Source organism: Festucalex cinctus, chromosome 2 (assembly GCF_051991245.1).
Source record: "Festucalex cinctus isolate MCC-2025b chromosome 2, RoL_Fcin_1.0, whole genome shotgun sequence".
Taxonomy (NCBI): Eukaryota; Metazoa; Chordata; class Actinopteri; order Syngnathiformes; family Syngnathidae; genus Festucalex; species Festucalex cinctus.
In genome coordinates this window covers 10,458,871-10,481,774 of record NC_135412.1, presented here as the reverse complement: position 1 = coordinate 10,481,774, position 22,904 = coordinate 10,458,871, and the positions used below count along the sequence as shown (strand labels likewise).

The following is a 22,904-nucleotide window of genomic DNA, read 5'->3' as shown; positions in this document are numbered from 1 at the left end:
ACATACATTGCTCTTCTTCTCAAGTCAGATGAATTCTTTGTTTCAAAAAAGGTACTTTATTATTATATTAATAATTAAACATCCTACACACGTAACATTTTAGATAAATTTACTGGGTCTAGTATAAATGCAAATTAATGGAATTACATAAGGGTTATGTGTAATGACTTGTGTGTTGTATGTGCTGTATGATTTTTTTTTGTGGATTTTTTTTTAATATTAACTGTCAGTCATTTTTAACCTTTAATTGACCAGGATTCTTTGCACTTTACTGACGCCTGAAGAGGTAAAAAAAAATAATTAACGAATTTTGTACTATGAAAGTTACAGCCATGTTGGTGGGCTTACTGTATGTACATGAATTTGAGTTTTACAGTTTCAATATTGAAATGTAGCAACACTCTTAATATTGCATTTTGACACAACAGCTACAGTTATGCAGAATAAATATGCATCATGGTAGATAAGATGATTAAAATGATGCCATACAATAAGTAAATTTAGGTTTTTTATATATATATTTTGAGAAGGCAATCAAATCATACATCTATAGACAATTACTATGTTTGGTTTTGCTTGCTCTGTGCTTCATGGCAAGAATAGAGATGAAATATTGTTTAAAAAAAAAATGAAACTAAGTTATATATACATAAAAAAAACTAAATTGGAGAATTATGTTATCTGTAACTATCTTGTTTGACTGGAAAGTCAAGCCTTTGCAAGAAATTAATGGAAAAATAAGTTTGTTTTTGTTTTCTTTTTTTGTAAAATGTAAATAAACTGTCTTTACTAATTAATGATTGCTGTTTTGTGATGATACATTTTGGCAAAAAAAAAAAAAAGCTTTTATTTTGATCGATTGGGACTGGGTCAGGACAGGAGTAGAAAATATTTTTTTGTTCAAGTACCACATTTGGATTTTAAAACAAATAGATGGGCCGTGTCTTTCATAGATGTAGTAAAAAAATAAACTGTTTTAGTGTATGTAATAATAATAATAATGGAACAATGTGTGCTAATTCTCAATATTACAGTATGTATAATTGGTAAATGTCCGTAAAATTTTGTTAAAAATTGTATTTACAATAAATTACAAAATATTTAATGACTTAAATTCTGGACATGACAAATAATTAATTAAAAAAACTGATTGTAATTTGAATAAATTAAATTCCCTGAGTAAAAATACATGTAGGCAATCAATCATTCAAACTAATATTTGTAACTATGGAAAATTTAGAGCCTTCATGGAACATAACATGCACGTTTTAAGAACGTGAAAAGAAGCCGGGGTAAAACCAAGCAAATGGACAAAACATGCAAACTCCACAGAGGAACGTTCCTGTCGAACAATGTCATCTTTGCTAGGCGGTTGGTGGCAGTATTGTGCATTGAAAAAAAGAAGAAGAGCCATGCACGGAAATTAAGGCAGCTCCGTTTCCTAATCTAGATAAACAAACAAAAGGAACATATAGTTCGACATTTTGTGGCCTATTTTGGCTCATTCGAGGTTAAAGAAATGCGTATTGTGAATTATATTATGTTGTCGTGAAAGCTCATGTGCGGAGGCCAAGACGCGCAAATTGTTCGGCTCGCGGTGGCTAGCTGTGGTTAGCGTGACTAGCTCGACATGTTTATTTTAGTACTGGAGAGACGGCACACGGCATGACTATGACATGATGGTAACCTCGCACTATTAGCAAGCAGCTACGCTCCGCATCGCCGTAAGGTAACCTGTCTAACCCGCTAACTGTCTAAATGAAAAAAATATTAATAGTGTGGCTAACAATGTTGTGTTATGCATTATTTGATAGCTGCGTGAAAGTTCAATGCACCGATAACGTTATCGTTAGAACTTTGCTTGCTCGTTTATTGTTACCTTTTCTTGCAATTTAGAAAAAAAAAAAGTTGCTAATTACAGTCATGTTGAAGTTGAACTCTGTCTTCTTCACCGAAGGTTGAAACTTGATTGCGGGTGCTATCAGAACCGAACCCCATTGAGATCTGCACACACTCATCATGGCCTGGGCTCTGAAGTTGCCGCTCTCCGACGAAGTGATTGAGTCCGGACTGGTCCAGGACTTTGATGCCAGCCTGTCGGGCATCGGTCAGGAGTTGGGTGCTGGGGCATACAGCATGAGGTACTGAAGCCGTTCTAACCCAGCAGGACACTGACTTTAAAATTGTTAATTATGCAGTCGTAAATTCAGTCTAATGTGTCTGATTCTGCTGAAGCTGTCAGTGAAACCTCGTGTTTATATTTCCCAACCAATTTGCATTTTCCCCCTTTTCATGTGGCACATTTCCGAAATTGAGGTCGTCAAGGGACCTTGTGTCCTTAAAGCCAGCCACGCACCAAGCAAGGCAACAGAACGGCACTAAAAATTGAGTTAATTGCGGCTTGTGTGTGGTTCTGCAACTAGTTTTCATCAGCTGCTAACCATCTACAAGTAGCTTGGCTTTCGTTCTGTCTCTTACAAGTGAATGGTGTGACACCAGCACAGACCAGGCCAGTAAAGAAAAATGCTAGGGATACACATTCACACCAATGGGCATCAAAGACATCAATGACCCTAACATGCATGTGGGAAGAAGTCAGAATAGACAGGGGGGAAATAATGTTACTCAAACTTGCTCTTTTATTTTATTTATTTTTTTTAAACAGAGAAATATCCTCCCCTTGGCTTCAATGTTTTACTGCTCTGCTTCAGGATATACTGTCGTGTGTGCGCAGTAAATTGCTGTGTTGAGAAGAGAATTAAGATTCAGCGTGGATACTTTGGTATTTGCTAGCGTTGCCTGGATTATGATTAATCAACTATAGCAGGGAATTTCCAATTGGGAATACAAAGTTGCACGTGTTCACTTCTATAAATGTACTAACAGTTGTTCTGTGTTTGTCTGACCTTTCAGTGACGTACTTGCCCTGCCCATCTTCAAACAGGAGGAGTCCAACTTGCCTCCGGACAACGACAACAAGATTCTTCCCTTTCAGTATGTTCTGTGTGCTGCTACCTCGCCAGCTGTTAAACTGCATGATGAAACACTCACCTACCTCAATCAAGGTCAGCACGTGGATACCAGGCATTATACTTAATACATTTATTACATCACGGCGACTCATTTGTGAGGCGATAAATCACCAAGTGTGACTGACAGCTGCGGTATGTTTGATACAGTGGAATCTCCATTGTTGGCATGTTGGGGAAATTTGAACTTTAGCCAAAGTTTAATGGGAAAAAAATATGCATCAAAACAAAGTTGACCAAACTTGCAAATTGGCAAATCTTATGAGATGAGTTTCTTTTTTTTAGTTTCTTGTTGAAAAGGTGACAATCAGTTTACAATATGAATTAACTTGTGAATGTGTAAATTCCTTCAAAGTCTAGAGAAGTTTATTTGTAGCTTTTGTCATGTTTATGTAACATGTGAAAGCTCTCCAAAAGCACAAACTATTCAAGTTATTAAATTGAAAGAAACATCAAATCATAAGCAAAACCAATTTTCTCATTCAAATCAGTTTTGGTTTAACTAATAAGTAACTAATGACAAGCAATTTGTTAAGATTTCAATAAGTGAGTACTTGACTTTTAGTTTTACGCTGGAACAAATCAGTTCACACTGTATAATCTTCTTTGGGAATGTTTTGAAAGTAGAGCAATTTGGAAGTGATCTCAAACTAGAATGTTTCCGACATTGGATGTTCCACTGTATTAGTTAATATCAAAAAGTGCAGCGGTTTTCTACGTTAACTGTGTGCTGTTTCCTGTGCACTTGTCATTACAGGGCAGTCGTATGAAATTATCATGCTTGATAATCGAAAAATTGGTGAACTTCCGGAAATCTCTGGTAAAATGGTTAAGGTGCGTTATCATAACAGGTGCCTGCAAAAAAAAAAAAATTGTGCATGTTAGTTTTGTTATTGGTGGCTATTAGGCATGGTTTCAATATTATCTTTGATAATTGATTGACAAGGATGTTGAGGGTCATGATAGAATATGATCAACGTAGCATTCATATTGCTAAGCACAAATTTCTACATGGCATCATCAAAGGCAACAGCAACAAGAGTGTGCCAATAGAGTATCAGAACTATTATAACTAAGTGTAAAAAAAAACAAACACTTGTTTTCAGGCAGACTATATAGATTGATATATAGAACTTTACTAATTATTTGAATGAAAAGTGGCATTATTTATTTATTCTTCTTTACTTTTTCTGGTCTGTTTTGTAATCTTACTCCAGTGGTTACAGTACAGATTGTGGTTTTCTCACAACAAAGTTGCAGTCAAGGTTTTTTTGTTTGTTCACAACCCCCATCATTAGGTCAGAAGGACTGCTAGTGTGAAATCCTGTTGGCTGGTTTTAAACTACATAATATGTGACACAATTCCCCTCCAAATGTATCAAACGTTATAATGTTGGATTGTAACTGGGCTCCAACTTTCCGTAACATTACCACAAATCTCTGTAATATGCAAATGTGTGTAATCCGCAGAGCATCATCCGCGTGGTGTTTCACGACCGCCGCCTTCAGTACACAGAGCACCAGCAGCTGGAGGGCTGGCGCTGGAACAGGCCCGGAGATCGCATTCTGGACCTGGGTGAGTGCCTGAGATGGGTCGTTGACTGTTGTTCCAGACTGCTTTTTCTTTATTTGATGACAGAAATGTTATTGGAACAGTTCATTTATTACTTTTAGGGAACATCTGAGCATTTTAAAGGTTAAAAAAAATGAACAGCCATTAACAAATGCTTAAAGCCAGTGAGATAGAAAATCAAGACATTATGATACAATGTATATTCATCACCCACTATTTGCAACAGCAGTGGATACAGTATTGCCTTGCTTTTTGTTAACAGCCTGTGCATTGATCTGTTGCAGATATCCCCATGTCAGTCGGCATTATCGACCCACGGGCTAACCCTACTCAGCTTAACACTGTGGAGTTCCTCTGGGAACCGTCAAAAAGAACCTCCGTTTTTATCCAGGTAGCATGATCCTCCTGATTGACTTCCTCTTCTTGATATCATTGCACACGTTTGCTAAGATTATTCAGGGCAAATCAGTAAATCTTTACGGAAACATAAAAAAAAAAAAAAAAATCAAGGGATTTATTTATTTATTTATTTATTTATTTTTTACCTTGATAGACTCTCCCAGCCATTTTCTGAAGCAACCCACTTCGTTCCCGGCTGTTCTACTGGATTTTGTCTGATTTTGCAAGACCAATAGAGTATTGTGTTCTATTGCTATAAAAACATGGACCCTACCAAAAGAAAGATTAGATTCTCTTCTTTCATCAGGAAAAAATATATATTTCTATCTGTTTCCGTTTTGCAGCAATTACCATTAGAATATAGATAAGTTTCATCATTATTCACAAATCTGTTTAGAACTGTGGGGAAATCAGCTTGTTTGCAACATGGTCCTGTTTGATCTCTTGTACTCTGCTGCCACCTGATGGCCGTTCTTGTAATAGCTACCATTGCTTCAACTGTTCTCTGCAGTTCAGAGGCTGCCTCAAAGCCTTCTGTATGCTCTAGCATTAAAAAAAAAATAAAAAAATAAAAAAACACGTCTTTGGGACACTTAAAACATTTAAAATAAAACGTATTTATACGTTTTTGGGAGAAAATGAGTAAATGACGCCCTACTCAAAATGGTTGAAGTAGCATTAGTCAACTGTCAAATTGATCTGCTCACAGAGCGACAGTACCAAATCCCACCAAAACTCAACTCTAACTTACTATATTTAAAGTTTTACGGAAAGCAGTCAGTGAATGGGGCGATCGTTCATTGCCAATTCTCCCTCAAAAAAATCCACACTCCCCTTTACTCATTTCATCGCATTTTGGCTTTTGGTCGCATTGTTTGGTGCGCGGCGGACGTAACATTCACAGTGTTTTGCTAACATCCAGAGATTCTGGTATATGTCAGCCTGAACCGTCCATAAGATAACTGCAATCATTTACAAGTGTAATGATTTGTTACTCTTGTTTCTGCATCAAATTCTATCATCTGTATGGTTTCCGACATTGGTAGGTTCACTGCATCAGCACAGAATTTACCATGCGAAAGCACGGCGGGGAAAAAGGGGTTCCCTTCCGCATCCAGATCGACACGTTCAAAGAGAACGAGAGCAGCGAGTACACCGAGCACCTCCACTCCGCCTCCTGCCAGGTCAAAGTTTTCAAGGTGAGCGGAGTGATGAGACCCCTGACAAGTCAAAACTCACATTTGCTGGTGCGGTCAGGTCAGTGACGTCATCTCTCTCAGCCGAAAGGTGCAGACAGAAAGCAGAAGACCGACAGGGAGAAGATGGAGAAGAGGGCACCACAGGAGAAGGAGAAATATCAGCCATCGTATGAAACGACAATCCTCACAGAGGTTGGTGTATTAATAACCTCCTATTACGTTCATGAAAATAAATCAAAGCTTTATTTAGAGCAGTGCAGAAATGTGTCCTTATCAAATGTAATGGGAGCGTTCTTATTGCCAAAATGATTCAAATGATTGCTCTGTGTATTTCCAAAATGCACCGAATGGACCACTAAAACAATTCTCTTGTGAAATCATTTCTGAACAGTAAATCTAAATCTGAACAACTCCAAATGGGCTCCTTGTTCTGTCGGACCAGCAACCTTGGCATCACAATGCTCAACAGGCCCACTTGATGCATTAACAGAACCTTTGGACTCTTGACAGTGTTCCCCCTGGCCCGAGGTCACTTACGTCAACAACTCGCCATCGCCGGGCTTCAACAGCACGCAGAACAGCTTCCCGGTTGCAGAAGGGTAACAACTTGTTCTTGGCGCCATCTCGTGCTCGTGGCTCCTCCCTGCTTGCTGACGCACTCATTCAATTTATCATTCTTTGTAGAAACGGATCACCAAACCACCAGCCTGAGCCTGTTGTTCAAGTAGCTGATGTGAGTACAAGTGACGTTCTAGCATTGCCAGTATAAAAGTACGTGTCGTTATTACATCATTAAAATAAGCACAATTACTCTTTAGTTTATTTGTAAGAAAGAAATTTTATAAATATAGCACATACAGAAAGGTGCGGAGGATTTGGATCAAGAAGTATAACCACGGTTTGAATTCTGCTGTAGACAAAATAAAGTACTGTTGAAGTGCCAGGAACAAGGTACCAAAACTCAATTTAGGGTTGCAGTCACCATTAGGCACACCCTTAATCCAACATCTTTTCCAAGTTGTATACAGCACACCTATACAATGAATGAATAAATAATCTCGTGATAAATGCTCATAAGGCGACATATAGTAACTAGGGATAGACCGATTATCGGTGTCGATAATTGGCATTTTGCCAAATATCGGCATCGGCCATTTTTTTGGAATCTGAAGGCCGATAAAGCTGGTAATCTCACTGAGCAGTGAATACTTGCGAACGTAGCGAATTTGGGGTTTTCCTCAGCAATTGTGAGATGTTCACACTCAGTTTTTTTGTCGTAAACACATTTGAAAAATATTCGGACAATTTTTCACTTCCAAGATCTTTTGAAACAAAAAACCCCAATGAGCTACATTCGCATGTATTTGTCACTCGGTGTGATACGGGGAACTTTTCATTTATGGATCTATTTACATTTCCACGTTATAATAAATAGGAACTCTCTACACTTTTTATTAAAATAAAAAATTACATCAAGAAATTATGTTTTAATTTTACAAAAGTTAATTTACAGTAGAAATCTTTAGGGATCTATTTACTTGATTTAAAATTTTTATTATTATTTTTTTAATTTAGCTTAACACATGCTAATGATCCTGGAAGTTCTGCAATTTTTGTTATAATTTTTTAAACAAATCTGTCAATATTATTTAAAAGATTTTATTTTTTTTGCTCTTTTAATACAAATGAATATTGGCTTGAAATATTGGTTATCGGCCTCCTTGACTACTAATAATCTGTATCGTATCGGCCTTGAAAAAACAAATCGGTCTGTCACTAATAACCTCTTTGGTGGAGATGGGAAAAAAAAAATAGGTACTTCTATTTGTTACTCTGCTGCCAGTCTAAATTACTGAATGGGGTAGGCCCTGATTACACGATTAGAGAAATGCTAATTGAATATTTAAAAAAACAAAAACAAAAAAACACACCACCTAGGGCTCTGAGGTCTGTAGATTGGGTCAATTAGTGGAACCCATAGTTCAATGTAAACATGGTGAAGCAGCATTTAGCTGTTATGCTGCACACAAATAGAATAAGCTGCCAATACAGTGAATGCTTTTAAAGCCAAGTTAAAAACTTTTCCCATACCGATGATTAAAGCAACACCAAGTAACTTTCAGTTTATGTTGATTATGGCGGTGCCATGTGGACAAAAGTGGTAATGTTATACCTGACGGAAGACCACATTTCCCATGAGGACAAGTGCATTGCGTCGTTTTTTGAGCTCACACCAGCGAGCGAAAGCCAGGCCAATGTTGATCCTTGATTGTCCTTTTGAAAACTTTTCAGTTATTTTGTAGCTTCTGCCAGGAAAACAGTAATCGTGCGTCCATATTCAATTTGCTATGAATGGGGAAAGGGTGAAGTGACGTATTCTATAGAGCAGTCAGCACGTGTAGTTTTTTTGTGTGGTAGTGTTGCTACCATGGAAAAGGTACCATTCAACTAGTTTTAAGTCGGTTTCATCAGAACAGTTATGAAAATATTTTGTTAAGGTTGAAAAGTTACTTAGTGCTACTTTAAGGTCTTTATAAGCATTTTTAAAATCATGTTCTCCATAATCTTGTACTTGCAGCACTGTACGCTCTTTTTGTAGTTTTAGTCAGCTACTTTTTATTTCGATACCTTCTATTGAAATTGTAATTATTCTCAGCACATTCAGTTGTGTATGAAATATGCTATATATATAAAGCTGACTTGCCTCACTTTGCCTTATTAAAGTGGCTGTTATTTCCCTCTTAAGAATTTGTTACCTGCGGCGACGCCACAAGATGCACAACAGTGGCTTCTCCGAAACCGCTTCTCGCCCTTCTCTCGGCTCTTCACCAACTTCTCAGGTAAAAACTCAATCTGTGCTATAGATTACAGCAAGAATTATTTTATATATAAAACAAATGGTCTCAAAATGGTCCAAACCAGCCAAAATAGTCAACAAGCGCTCTTCAAATTCCATCATCATGTTGTTGTTGAAGTTGTTATTTGTGATTCCCAGGAGCAGACCTGTTGAAGCTGACCAGGGAGGATGTCATCCAGATCTGTGGCCCAGCAGACGGCATACGACTTTTCAATGCACTAAAAGGACGGTGAGAAAATATAGACGCCCAGCGGTTTATTGATTGGATCAATGGAGAATGGGAGTAACTGCAAAACGCCTTTTTTACATTGTTCTGCCGTATGTGTTGCGGACAGGGTGGTCCGTCCGAGGTTAACCATCTACGTGTGCCAGGAGTCGCAGCAGGCACGCGAGCAACAGGCCAAACATGAGAACGGAGATGCGGCAAACAACACTTTCTTTAGTCAGTGCATATTACCTTGTTGCCTACTGTAAAAATAAAAAATAAAAATAAAAAGTACAGGAAGGAAGTAGCATCTTTGGATGGAAGTCTTACAAGATGATTAATGACCATTTACTATGATTACTGTATTTTCCCTGCACTATTCCGCACTATAAGGCGCACCGCATTATAAGGCGCACCTTCAATGAATTATATATTTTCAAACTTTTTCCATATTTAAGGCGCTACAGTAGAGGCTGGGGTTACGTTATGCATCCATTATATGGTGCTGCGCTAAAGGGAATGTCAACAAAACAGTCAGATAGGTCAGTCAAACTTTATTAATAGATTACAAAGCAGCTTTATGACAACTCCATTCACTCCCAAAATGAATAAACAGCTGTTTCATTATTTTCTCTGAGCTAAAGTATTAGTATTAGCTAGCGAACCAAGATGGCGGGATCTTCTGCGCACGCGCGTCACCGATCGTGCAGGGTCATCGATAGCGTCTTGACAGCGAGACCTGTTGCGGCTCAATATTGATCCATATATAAGGCGCACCGGATTATAAGGCGCATGGTCAGCTTTTGAAAACATTGAAGGCTTTTAGGTGCACCTTATAGTGCGGAAAATACGGTATTCTATTTATTTTGTATCATTTGTTATGTCAGACAGCACTCTTCAAGATATCAATTATTACTTGCAGTATATCACGCAATCTACCTGGAGGAGCTGACTGCTACCGAGCTGACAGAGAAGATCGCTCAGCTCTTCAACATCTCACCCCGACAGATCAACCAGATCTTTAAACAGGGTCCCACTGGCATCCACGTGCTAGTCAGCGATGAAGTGAGTTCCTTGATCTCAATTGTCATCCAACATGTGTCAGATATTCTAAAAATAATTGTTTCTAAGAATTTCCTCAACTTTTGAAGGTCCGCTAAAGAGATTTGGTCTTGCCACCATTGTGTTACATATTCAACATAAGTAGAGATTGACGGTGTACAGATTTGATCTTTGGTCATCTTCTGCCTAGTATTATTAAAGAGCAATGGTTTGCGGCTGGTATGATTCATGACCTTGACTACCTTAGCCACCATCTGCATCATAAAATCCAAAGTAGGAGGGTTCCATTTCTTTGACATGTAGATTGGAAGGTTGGGTAGCCAGTAGACATCCACTGATTTGCTCTCAGTCTGCACTCATTCAAAATGCTGAATGATGGTTGATGAAGGTGGCGCTGTATACATTTGGAAGCATTTGCATTCATTATGTTCCTTTGTCAACTGCCTGCATGCATTGATGCATTTGCTGTTACACGTTCGTAATTTTGCCTTCCCTTCTGCATTTTGAACATTTTCCTCCCTTCCTCTTCTACTTCCTAGATGATTCAAAACTTCCAGGATGAAGTTTGCTTTGTTCTGGACACCATGAAAGGTATTTGACCGAATGATCCATCAACATTTTCTTGATTCAGTGCAGGGCTGTGCAATTAATCGAAATTCAACTACTATTTTAATTGTTGCACTCCACAGAGTCCACAATTACAAAATCAGTATAATCATAAAAAAGATTAATAATAATAATAACTTTTGAGTTGTTTAAATTTATACATTTGCACCTTTTTAAAATTTAAATACCCGTAACTAATTTAATAAATTTTGTTTCATCCAAATGTAACTTGCATAATTGTAGTGTTTCAAAGAATTTTGTCTAAATATTTTTTGTTTTTTTACATTTAAACATTTTCTTGTTTTTTATTTAAAAAAATCATCCTACTGTACAGTAAACATTCTGTACTCCAACTTCAAGTTTTTGCCAACATAAATAAATTAACAAATATATATTATTTTTAAGATATGTTATGATAAATTGTGTTTGGTACAAAAGGAGCTTACCCTATTTATAGTGTTTCTATTTTTTTTAATTGGTTAATTAATATTTTTAAATATGTTAACATTTTAAGTTTTATACCAAAAAATAAATGATCGTCCTACTGTGCACAAGCTGCACTCTAACTTCAAGTCTTTGCCAGCATAAATAAATAAATATTATTATAAATTGTTTGGTCCAAAAGGAACTTACATAATTATAGTTTTTCTATTATTTTTTTTGTAATTGTTCTTAATATTTTTAAACGTTTAAACATTTTCTTGTTTTGTACCAAAAAAATAATAATTTTAATAATCTTGATTTCAATTATTGCCAAAATAATCACAATTATTATTTTTTTCCAGAATTGAGCAGCCCTAATTCAGTGTCTTATTTTCTTCGTGCCTGTTGTTGTTGCAGATGACTCAAATGACGGCTACCACATCATCCTGAAGTGAACCAGATCTCGTCGGCTATCCAGCTTCACCCTCCTCGCTTTCCCCGGATCACATGGAGACGCCGCAGGAAGCCTCTTGGGGCTGCTCGGCGGAACACGAAGCACCTGGCCTCTTCATGTCTTACTTGGAGGGAGTGACTCTGTTACCACGGTGACGAAGCTTATCGCCCCTTCTCACCTTGTTGTTCTCTTTCCCCCTCATATGGCTGCGTTCTCTTCCTATTTTGCTTATGTCTCCAGAATGAGTTTGGCTGGTGCGACCGTTGCATCTGGTGTGCTAGAGCTCGGCGCTTCACAATCAGTTTTCTTTCTCTTAACAAAAAAAAAATTCAAAACATGAAAATTACTCAAATCAGTGTGAAGCAAATATTGGTCTGGATTGAGCTAAAAGACCAGTTAACAGCCAATTACATCAGGGGCTTGAAGGGGAAGTAGAGTCCAGTTTTTTACACTTCTCGCATCTACTAGCTAGTAGTTGCACTAATTCTGATACTTTGACTAGCGACTAAAAACTTGGTGCGTGCAAATGATTGAGTTATTCAGCACAAATATTAGCCTTTCGTGGACAACTTTACATTTAAGTAGATTAGCACATTCGCCTCCCGGTACTGAGGACGCGAGATCGAGTCCGGGCTTCGGCCTTCCTGGGTGGAGTTTGCATGTTCTCCCCGTGCCTGCGTGGGGCTTCTCCGGGTACTCCGGTCTCCTCCCACATTCCAAAGACATGCATGGCAGGTTACATAGGCCTTCTGAATTGTCCCTAGGTGTGATTGTGTGTGTGGATGTTTGTTCGTCTCTGTGTGACCTGCAATTGGCTGGCGACCAGTTCAGGGTGTCCCCCGCCAACTGCCCGAAGCCGGCTGGCATAGGCCAAAATGGATGGATGGATGAATATTTTAAAGTATTTTCCTAACAAAGCACCCATTATTTTTAAGACTTTATTTGGATCCATCCAAATTCTAGCAATACAGGAACATGGGGCACGGCAGAGTCGCGTGTGAGTTTATGTTCTGTCCTTGCGTTCATGATCAGTACGATCCATTAGACATTTTACATATTTGTCCCATCTTGCCAGCCTTGATACGTTTGCTACCTTGTTACGATTCGCCACGTTGTCTCTTTGAAATGCCAGCAAAATAAATGTCTTTTCTTAAAAAAAAAAACAGAAATGGTACTCTTTGCTGGTTCACCATGTCTGTTTGAAATACCAGCATCAATGACCTTTGTTAGTTATAGTACATCAGGGGTGGCCAAGTTCGGTCCTCGAGAGCCCCTATCCAACCCGTTCTCCATGTCTCCCTCCTTCAGCGCAGCTAAATCTAATGATCAGGTCATCAGCAAGTTTGACAGAAGCCTCATAATGATCCTGATCATGAATCAGGTGGTTTAGTGGAGAGAAACATGGAAAACAGGCTGAATAGGGGCTCTCTATAGGACCAGACTTGGCCATCCCTTGGACACCATTTTGTTCCCATTACATACATTTGTTGTATAAGATTAGGTTAAGTAAGTGGTTCTCAAACCCAGTCCTCGAGTATCGCTATCCAGCCTGTTTTCCATGTTTCCGTCAGCCAACACAGGTGATTCAAATAATCAGCTAATCAATATGCTCTGTATGACGCCTGATGATGATCCTCACCTGTGTTGGCTCAGGGAGACATGGAAAACAGGCTGGATACAGTGGATAGGGGTACTCGAGGACTGGGGTTGAGCAATTGGCATTAAGTGACATGAATGGTCCGTGAGGGCATGACCTCCAAAAAGTAACTATAGTGTTCAAACCACCACAAAATAGGCAGTACAAATTAAGTCCTTTTCTTAAACAGACCTTCAAGATATATTCGTACTCTGATTAACATCCATTATACTATTTAAGGAAATATACTATATTATTATTGTTATTGTATATGTCTGTAGGTATAGTTGCCAGTGAGTTAAGAGGTTAATACATAAGTGTATGGTTGGACTGGGCTTGGCTTATGACATTGTTGGTGGACTGGTTTAGTATTTTTTAGTTTTGCAAAAAAAAAAAAAAAAAAAGCTATAATATAATCAGTCACGTCTTTGGTTTTTATTTTTGATTGCCAACTGAAAGTAGAAATTACAGTTTTAAATGTCGAACAAAGACATAACCACAAACACTCAATTTCCCAGCATCCTTTGGGGTCGAAGCTAAAATGTGACGTCACGGGGAATACATATACGTCCACCGGGAGGAATTTTGAGCTGCCATTGTTACATTCTAGCGACCGGGTCCGGTCGGGGCGAAACCGGGTCGTAGACCGTCTTCTCGCCCCAAAGACGGCCGCGACATTGACACCGGGACCGCGTGAAGAGCGAGAGGACGCCGCTTTTGGTCCTGCCGATCGCCCTCAGCCCTGTGTGTGTTGGAGAAGAGGCGAGCGAGGGGGAGCGAAAAACGACCACGACTAAAGATGTCAGCGGGTTTCTCCATTTAAAAGCCCCTGTCAAGAACAGGAAAATACTTAAAATTTAAAAAGACAAATCTTCATACGGCGTGGAAATTGAGCGCCCTGTAACGTGGCGGCTACTTGGATGTCCGTTAAACTACATCCTAAAGAGGGATGCGTTTTTTTCCCCCCTTTTCAGAACAATGAGTATAGTGCCAAAGTAGTCTCCTCCAGCCACACTGAGGAAGTGGTACGCATAGACAATCACTTTAAAAGCTATCGCTGCTGGTTCAGGCACCAAAAAAGGCGTCCACAGGGTGTTTAACATAATCCATGAACAGAGGGGAAGAGAAAGGAGCAACGAGTTGGTTGTATTCAAGCTCTCCGTTTGTGGCCCAGGTAAGAAAAGAAGCTTCTTTGTCATGGTGAGCATGCTTTACCCCCCTACAGTGTGCACGTGAAAACTAATTTTGCAGATTGATACGATAAGTGCTCTCGTATTTTTATTGGCTGTTCGAGCTACAGTTGCACAATGATGTTCCTGCTTAAGATTCTGTAAACTGCACTGTCATCATCAGCTTCTCTCTCGACTGTTCATCATCAATTAATTGGATTTTAAACTTTATTCTACACACAATTCAAACAAAGCAAAAAAAAAGTAATCCATATTTCCAAATGATAGTGTTTTTAACTTTTAAAGGCTTCTGATTGGATGGAAAATGGTGCCAGAAGACATTACACTTGGAAATCCGATGAATGATTACTGCACACCTCCTGACAGCTCCTCCAGTGGGGTTAAATGCGGTAAAAATGCTGCAATACAAGGTTGCTTTACAGTGCTGGATTTGATTCTCTCGTTCAAAATGACAGCATCATTCAGGAGATGCAGCATTGCTGCGGAGAAGTCTTAATGAAGCTAATGGCCCAGCATCCAAAATTTGCATTGGGTCAGAGTAAAAGGCTGTACGTTATCTGCAAGTAGGCACGTAGTTTCTTGGTAAAAGGTATTTATGATTCGTGCTTGTTCTCATTCACCATTATTATACTGATGTTATAGTAATAATGTACTTGATAACCTGGAAGCGCAACAGTGGGACACAGTCTGTTCCAAAATGCTGTTTGACCTCAGATTTGTTCCCATGGGAAATAACGAACAGAACCGAAATACTGAGAAATAATCCACACCAAGGTCAACTGTTGCCAGTATAAAATCGTTATTTTTAATGACGTGTGCCAGACAGCTCGGTTGTCATGTCCATCTTGATTCCCATTGATGACCCCTTGAGCTTAGGAATGAGTAAAAAAAAACAAAAAAAACTGGGTGAGTCAGGGGGCGATGCTGTTTTCAGCATTTCAATTGGAAACTATTTGTACAGTCTAAAACTCTTAACGTACGTTCTACCGCCTGTCAATGTATGGCGAGTGATCCTGGTGGTTCAAGTAAGTTATTTAAACTAAGAAGGAAAACCTTTACTGTGGTTGGACCCAGCTGCTTTAGCGCTAGCCTTGGGTGGATGTTGTTTTGGTACACTACAATACATTATCAGAAAAAATTAAGTAAGGCTTGGTAAATCTGTTTGGACAGCATGATGTAGATAAATCGCGATATGAAGTTAAAGTACCACTAAGTGGGGCAAAATTTGTTCGCCGCATTTGGCCTGCGGGAGCAGTGAGCAGCAGGCAGCAGGGGCTGCACGCAAATTTATTTGGTGATCTAAACCCCACATTCCAACCCTGAATGTTGAGTGTCAAACAGGGAGGCAAATGAGTTCCATTTTTATAGTCTTTGATATGACCTGGCTGGGGATTGAACCCACGACCTCCAAGTCTCAGTGCTGACACTCTTCCACAAGGCCTCTGAGCTGGTCTAAATGCCCTCTTTACTTTTACCATTATGATCAAATTGGATTTATTTTTTATTTTTTTTGGACTGATGTGTTTTTCGGCAATAGTACATTTAGTAACCCACTTGAGTTGATTTGGGATTCACTGCTTAAACAGTAAAAGAATAGTGAATGTGGATTTTGGTGGCAAGTCAGAGTTCTAATAGTCAACGAAATGATGTTGACATCTTTATGTATGCCTGCTTCAATCTCTGAAAATATCAGCGTGTTGAACCTTTGCATAGGTGCTCACAATAAAAGAATGAGGAACTAAGCAACTTACCTTAATTCTCTCATGTGACAAGTAGTTTTTTCTTTAATTAATAACAATTATTTATAAGTTTAGTGCCCTTCAATTCACCTAAGTGTCTAAAAAAGAAGAAAAGACCACCACCTGGTCGGATCAGTTATGCACAAGTGTGCTCTCTCCAGAATGCTTGTTGGTCGACTGCGACCATGGGGACGTCACGGGGCATAAGCGTGGAGCACAGAGAGCGAGGGAGGACAACTTGGAATTTAAAAAAAAAAGGGAAGAAAGCAGCAGCAGCAGTCTATGGGAGCCACTTTCCGTGGATGGGTCAGCATTCACTGCTGCCTGGCTGTCAAACTAGGGTTGAATGATTTCTAAGTCTTCTTCCCATGTTCACCCCGACATTCAGTCTGTATCACAATAAACGTTCTCAGATTTATTCTACGTAAACGTTTGGTTTTGTAGCTTTGGTTTCTGCTAACATAAAGGCAAATGACTTATGAAGTGATATTGACCATGTTGAGTTCAGTAGTTTGTAGTTGTATATTATATATCGCATTTTGTTTTTCTTTTTGTTTTTTAATCACCTGGCTCATATATACCACATATACTCGGGGTCCAGCCTACCTCTCACCCACATTCTGCTGGTATTGACTACATCTCACCCGTGACCCTAATGAGGACAAGTGGTGTAGAAATTAGAAAACTGAGAAATGGCTGGATTTTTTTCGATATAATATAAAAATTCAGACAACCAAAATTGTCTACATTACCATACCAAATTTGTTATGCACGCTGCATAAAATCATTTCTGATTTATGAATCAAGTCAGTATAAGAGAAAATAAAACATTTTTTTCTTATGCTTTTTGAGCACAGCCTCTTTTTATGTGCTGATGATGAAGCGCAGGTCCTTTGTCGTCCTTTCATCCTGCGTAAGTCACCATGGTCACAGTTGTGCTTTCTGTTGTGTGAGCAAATGCCCATGTGACATGTTTAACCAGGCCTGGTTCAAAATGCAGTCAATCATCAATTCCAGTTAGGGTTAATTAATTAAAATGCTTCGTCATAGCACAAGGATGAGCTCCAAAGGATGGATCATTTTTGCGTTACATAACTTCAGCTCTTGCGTCTAATCTTTGAAGATGGATTTTACATTTTTTTTTTTTAAATGGTGCACAGACTTTTTCCATTCCAACACCCTTTCCGAAAAACACAGAAGTGCCCATGTAGTTGCCATGGTGACGCCTTGAGACAAAATTAGTTTAGAAACCAGTATTTGCACACAGCTAAGTTGCACTTTTTATATTTTTTTGCCTGTTTTTCTGACTACTGAGGTAGCATGGATCAGTGGTAGTGTGGTTGTCTCGCAACCCTGAGGTTGTGGGTTTGATGTTTGAGGCCATTGAGCTTACCTCGAATTATCCAGATGCTGCATCATCATCAAAGCGCTCTGAGAACCTTGCAAGGTGGAAAAGCGCTATATGAATGTAGTAAATGAAAGGCCGTATCTGGAAAATGTGGTATATATTTTCTATAACCAAAGATTGTTAGCTAGGATATGCTTCAACTCATTTGTCATCCTAATACAGTGCAAATGGTTGGGTTAATTTTCCCCATGGTTAATTATGGAAATTGAGCCAAATGGCCCTTCCCTTGTTTAGACACCAACAGCTGCAGTTTGTGCATGCAACAACAGTTGGTCATTCTAAGACGGCATTGATTTCCTGAGTGCTGCCCTGTGCCCTCAGACACAGTTTCCATGGAGGCAGGTTCATCCCTCAGCCTCAAACGACGATATGAAGAGGTGGACAACTGCTCTCCCTTTTCTACACCCAAAGACTCTGACGATGACATCTCTAGCAGCGACAGTGCCGACAGCTGTGACAGCCTCAACCCCCCCTCCAGGACAGAATTCACACGTAAGGAACAAGAAATACATAAGTGCACATATCATGAATAATCATTCACTTCCATCCTGACTGTTTCTTCCCCTCCACCAGCCACCTCAATCCTCAGACAGCACAAGCTGTCGCCTGGAGGCAAGCGGGTGCGTTTCGATGCGGTGACGGTGTATTATTTCCCCCGGAGGCAGGGCTTCACTAGTGTGCCCAGCCAGGGGGGCAGCTCACTGGGCATGGCCCACAACCACTCGTCCATCCAGCGTTACACGCTGGGCGAGTTTGCCCGCGAGCAGGAGAGCAGTCACCGACACACCTTACGCCAACACCTGCGCCAGGAGAAGCTCAACGCCCGCAAGCTGAAGGTAAGATTTTGACGCCTCCATGGCTTGTCTTGGTTTCCGTAATGGGGCACGAGAGGGCTTAGCAAGAATTCAAAACAGACCAAAAAAAAAAAAAAAAAAATTTTTATTTTTTTTATTTTTTTATTTTTTTAATTTTTTTATTTTTTTTCAGCGCTAATGCCGATTATAAACTCATTCACTCATTTTCAGCCATTTTCACTGAAGCAACCACCCTTAGCTCTCAGCTGTTTTACTGGATTTGGACTGATTTGGCAAGGCCCACAGAATATTGTTATATTGCTATAAAGGCATGCAACCACCAAAAGAAAGGTTAGAAGCTCTTCTTTCATCAGGGAAAAAAAAAAGTATATTATTATCTGTTTCCGTTTTGTAGCAATTAACGTTAGTCTATATAGCTAAGTTTCACCATTATTCACAAATCTGTTTTAAAACTGTGGGGAAAGAGCTATTTGCAACATGGCCGTGGTTGATCTCTTATACTCTGCTGCCACCTGCTGGCTGTTTTTCTACTAACTGCCATTGCTTCAAGCATTCTCTTCACTTCACAGGCTGCATCAAAGCCTTCTGTATGCTCTAGCATTAAAACAAACAAACACGTATAAATATGTCTTTGGGAGAATGGTAATGTTTAAAATAGAACGTCTTTATACGTCTTTGGGAGCAAATTAGTTGGTAGTGAAGAAGGCCATAACCAATATTTGAAACAGATATACATTTTGATTAAGGGGGGGGGGGGGGGGGTATTGGCGTAAAAATAAAAAAGTTTTAAAATACAAATGCCAATCTCGACTTTGTTGTAATGACTTAAATCTTTTTTTTTTAATTTTCTTAAACTTAGACAATAGACTTCATTTTACACTTCTCAAAAAATGTTTAGGGTGCGCCCAAGCTTATCACAAGTTTTAAAGTTAAATGGAACCTTAAACAAGTAAATACTATAGCTCTCTATAGTTTTCTACAGTAAATATTTTTCCCAAATTTTAAAAATAGCTGAAATCTTATTTCTTTGTTTCATGAACAAAAATGAAAGGTTCAGAAGGTTCCCAGGGTCAGCAGTGTCTCATAAAGTTAACTGAAATTTTAAATAAATAGTTCCCTGAGATTAAAATGGTTTTAGCTTTACCTTTTTATTGGCTGTCAGATTTTTTTTTTTTTAAAAAGGACGATTATCATTATAATCGGGCTTTCCCTAAAAAGAGAAGCCTAAAATCCTATGGAAAATTGTTTCTGGCAAAGGGGGTTGCAAAAGGAGTTCAAAATTGGGGAGGAAGACCTTCTACTAGACTAGAGCAATGTCTTTATCGAGCCAAGGCACATATTTTACATCAGAAAAATGTTTATACACAGTATTGTGTATTTGCTTTTCCTCCACACTTTATTTACTTTAGCTGAGTTGACTGTCGTACACAGCTGACCAGGAACGGCACAGTGGAGTGCGCCCAAGCCGAACTGCTCACTCTGGACGACGTTTCGGACGAGGACCTGGACGTGGATGCCGTGGAGGTGGACGACTGCTTTTTCCTTCAGCCACTGCCCACCAAGCGGCGCAGAGCCCTCCTACGAGCGTCCGGAATCGCTCGCATCGACGCCCGGGAGAAAACGGAGCTCCGAGCCATCCGCCTTTCCCGGGAGGAATGTGGCTGCGACTGCCGTCTGTACTGCGACCCTCGACACTGTGGCTGTAGCCAAGCTGGCATCAAGTGCCAGGTAGGAGGGTCACCTTTTTAAGGTTGTCATTCCTGTCGAGCGATTGGTGAGGGACAAAGGCTGGATTTACACTTCATGGTTGAAACAATTGAAATAATTGTAAGAAAATACTTCTAAATTCATGTGAACAGTAAATGAAAAAAAAAAAAGTCAGATACAAAAAATATTTGGCCTTTAAAATTCAATTTTCTTAAGAATTTATGGGAAAAAGAGACATTTATCGTTTTCTGAATCAATACCAGGCTTGAAAAGGAAAATGAATTTGATATATATTTTTTTTAAACCCAGCACTACTTTTCATTAACACAGCTAAAATGGTTGGTTAAAAAATGAATTACTGTAATTATTATTGTTTTACTTTTGTGTCGTTAGTGCCTGCTATTGACACTTGTAAGAATTACTCATGTGCAAGTTAGGCTTCTGCACATGCATGTCGTTTCGCGTGTTCCTACAGTGTCAACCTGGACCTGCAGTGTAAGTCCAGATTAAAGAGGGGGGGGGTCAATCGTGAGGCCTGTTTTCTCCTTCAGGTGGACAGAATGTCCTTCCCGTGCGGGTGCTCCAGAGATGGTTGCGGCAACTTAGCGGGCCGCGTCGAGTTCAACCCTCTTCGTGTCCGAACACACTACCTGCACACCATCATGAAGTTGGACCTGGAGAAGAGGAGGGTGCTGCTGCAAGTGCCCGGGGAGACGTACGCCGAGTCGGACCGGGTGTCCTCCCTGTTCCCCACGACCCCGGCCCTGGAAGAGAGCGCGTGTGTCTTGGAGGCGGAGGAGGACATCCTCGAGCGGGAAAACGAGACCGCCGTGCTGCACCTGCAGAGCGCTGAGGAGCAGGAGAGGCGGGCAGAGGAGCCGCAGGTGGAGGAGGTTCTCCTGCAGGGGCCTTTCCCGACCGGGACCGCCGTGCTGTGCATCGACCAAGAGGAGGAGGACAGTCCCGCAGACCTTATCAGAGACTCCGCCCCCCTCCACTACTACCAACTCAGCTCCATCGAGCCGGCCGCCCTGGAGCCGACCGAGGAGGCCGGAGGGGACGGGTGTTCAGGTGGCCAGTTCCAAAGTGACCAATCGAAGCTCCTCCATCATGAAGGGGTTCTCGAAGAAGCAGCGGCGGCGACGGACCCGCTTCCGCCTGACGTTTAGTCCGAGCTTCTCTGCAGATGTTTTGCACAAATAGCGTCGAAGAAGTAATAACACATTTTGCAGTCGTGGAGGCTGGAGCAAACGGAGGTCAGGAGGCATATGTTACGGTATATGCAGTCACATGACTTTTATTGTGAATTGTGTTGAAGGTGGTGAACACAGCCTTATGCAAAAAAAAAAAATGCAGGCGAAAACCCTGCTTGCTAACTTTGGAGGCATCCAAGAGAAAAGCTGAGTATGGCAGCAGATGTGCGCGTGCTGCAGTCAAGCCAAATGACGGCGTCAACTGACCTAATAATCCTGGAAATACTTGTTTTCTTGTGTACTGTACAAGCGTTTGTGTGCGATTGCGAGGCCGAGATTGTCTTGCTCGTCTTCTTTCACAAATGCCATCTTTGTGTTGTAGTTGCAATGCCTGTGATATTACGCCTTTGTGTGATGGATCTCTTGCAGATGAGGTGCTGCTGGAAAAAGGTTGGCTTTCATCCACCTGGAGTTGTGCTAGATAGAACGCGAGTTGCGCTGATTTCTGCATTACATTCACCACACTGCTGAAATTCTACGACGTGATCTTTAAGGGCAGGGTCTTCCGTTTTCACCCAGGAAAATGCACTGTATAAATATAGGATTTATACCCGTGAACTCCTTCTCAATCTACACCTCTGGGCTTCTGTTAATGTGTAGTGGTGATTTTTTCCTAAACCCCCACCGGGGCGTGTCACTCACTGGGGCCAGGCAAATTTGTCGGCTGCATAACGTCACTCCCTGACTTGTGTGAATGAGTGAAAAAAAATAAAAAATCCGTGCGTGCTGTCAAGTTGCCGTGGGAGTGACGTCATGCAGCCGACAAATTCGTCTGGCCCAGTCTGCAGATAGTGAGTGACAAGCCCCCCGCCAACTTCGCCAATCCCCTCTGCGATTGGCTGGAGGGGTAAACAACTGTCTGTCCACAGAAACGTCCCGCAAAATACAGGCTGGGTGGGGGTGGGTTTAGGAAAAAATCACCATCACACATTAACAGAAGCCCAGAGGTGTAGATTGAGAAGGAGTTCATGGGTATACATCCTGTATTTATATAGTGCATTTTCCTGAGTGAAAACTGAAGATCCCGCCTTTAAGTGACTATGTTACATGCAGTCAATATTCAGGTTAAGGTCAGAATTCCGGTTTCTGAAACAATAGAGGTAACACGTTTACATGCGTTGCGGACAGAGTTACTCTCGTTTACATGCTCGACGTGCGGACAACGTAATTGGGTAAATATCATCATTTCCACTTTTAATTAACTGACTTTACGTTCAATAAAAGACATTATATTTATGTCTCTCACCACGCTAAATAATGTAGTCGGTTTCCTCCTCGCTCCAGAAGTGTGGGTCTTTGTTGCGAGCGTCATGTTTGTTGACACCGGCTTGAGAATTTCCGGTGGGTTA

General features: G+C 40.3%; 2 protein-coding genes across 2 annotated transcripts; both read left to right on the top strand.

The window, feature by feature from the left end:
* Positions 1-1,410: 1,410 nt before the first annotated feature.
* On the top strand, positions 1,411-12,153 carry LOC144013657 (transcription factor CP2). Its single transcript, XM_077512770.1, has 16 exons — positions 1,411-1,729; positions 1,958-2,141; positions 2,914-3,065; positions 3,787-3,863; positions 4,500-4,605; positions 4,887-4,993; positions 6,048-6,200; positions 6,282-6,392; positions 6,711-6,799; positions 6,885-6,933; positions 8,947-9,040; positions 9,196-9,286; positions 9,393-9,499; positions 10,185-10,327; positions 10,864-10,915; positions 11,771-12,153. Exons 2-16 carry the CDS (start codon positions 2,020-2,022, stop codon positions 11,806-11,808), a joined length of 1,491 nt encoding a protein of 496 aa, XP_077368896.1. The 5' UTR covers positions 1,411-1,729; positions 1,958-2,019; the 3' UTR covers positions 11,809-12,153.
* A 1,850-nt stretch (positions 12,154-14,003) lies between these two features.
* Positions 14,004-22,449, top strand: LOC144013655 (cysteine/serine-rich nuclear protein 2-like). The gene is made up of 5 exons (XM_077512767.1): positions 14,004-14,617; positions 18,102-18,272; positions 18,354-18,616; positions 20,027-20,323; positions 20,854-22,449. Exons 2-5 carry the CDS (start codon positions 18,113-18,115, stop codon positions 21,469-21,471), a joined length of 1,338 nt encoding a protein of 445 aa, XP_077368893.1. The 5' UTR covers positions 14,004-14,617; positions 18,102-18,112; the 3' UTR covers positions 21,472-22,449.
* The last annotated feature ends 455 nt before the right edge of the window (positions 22,450-22,904 follow it).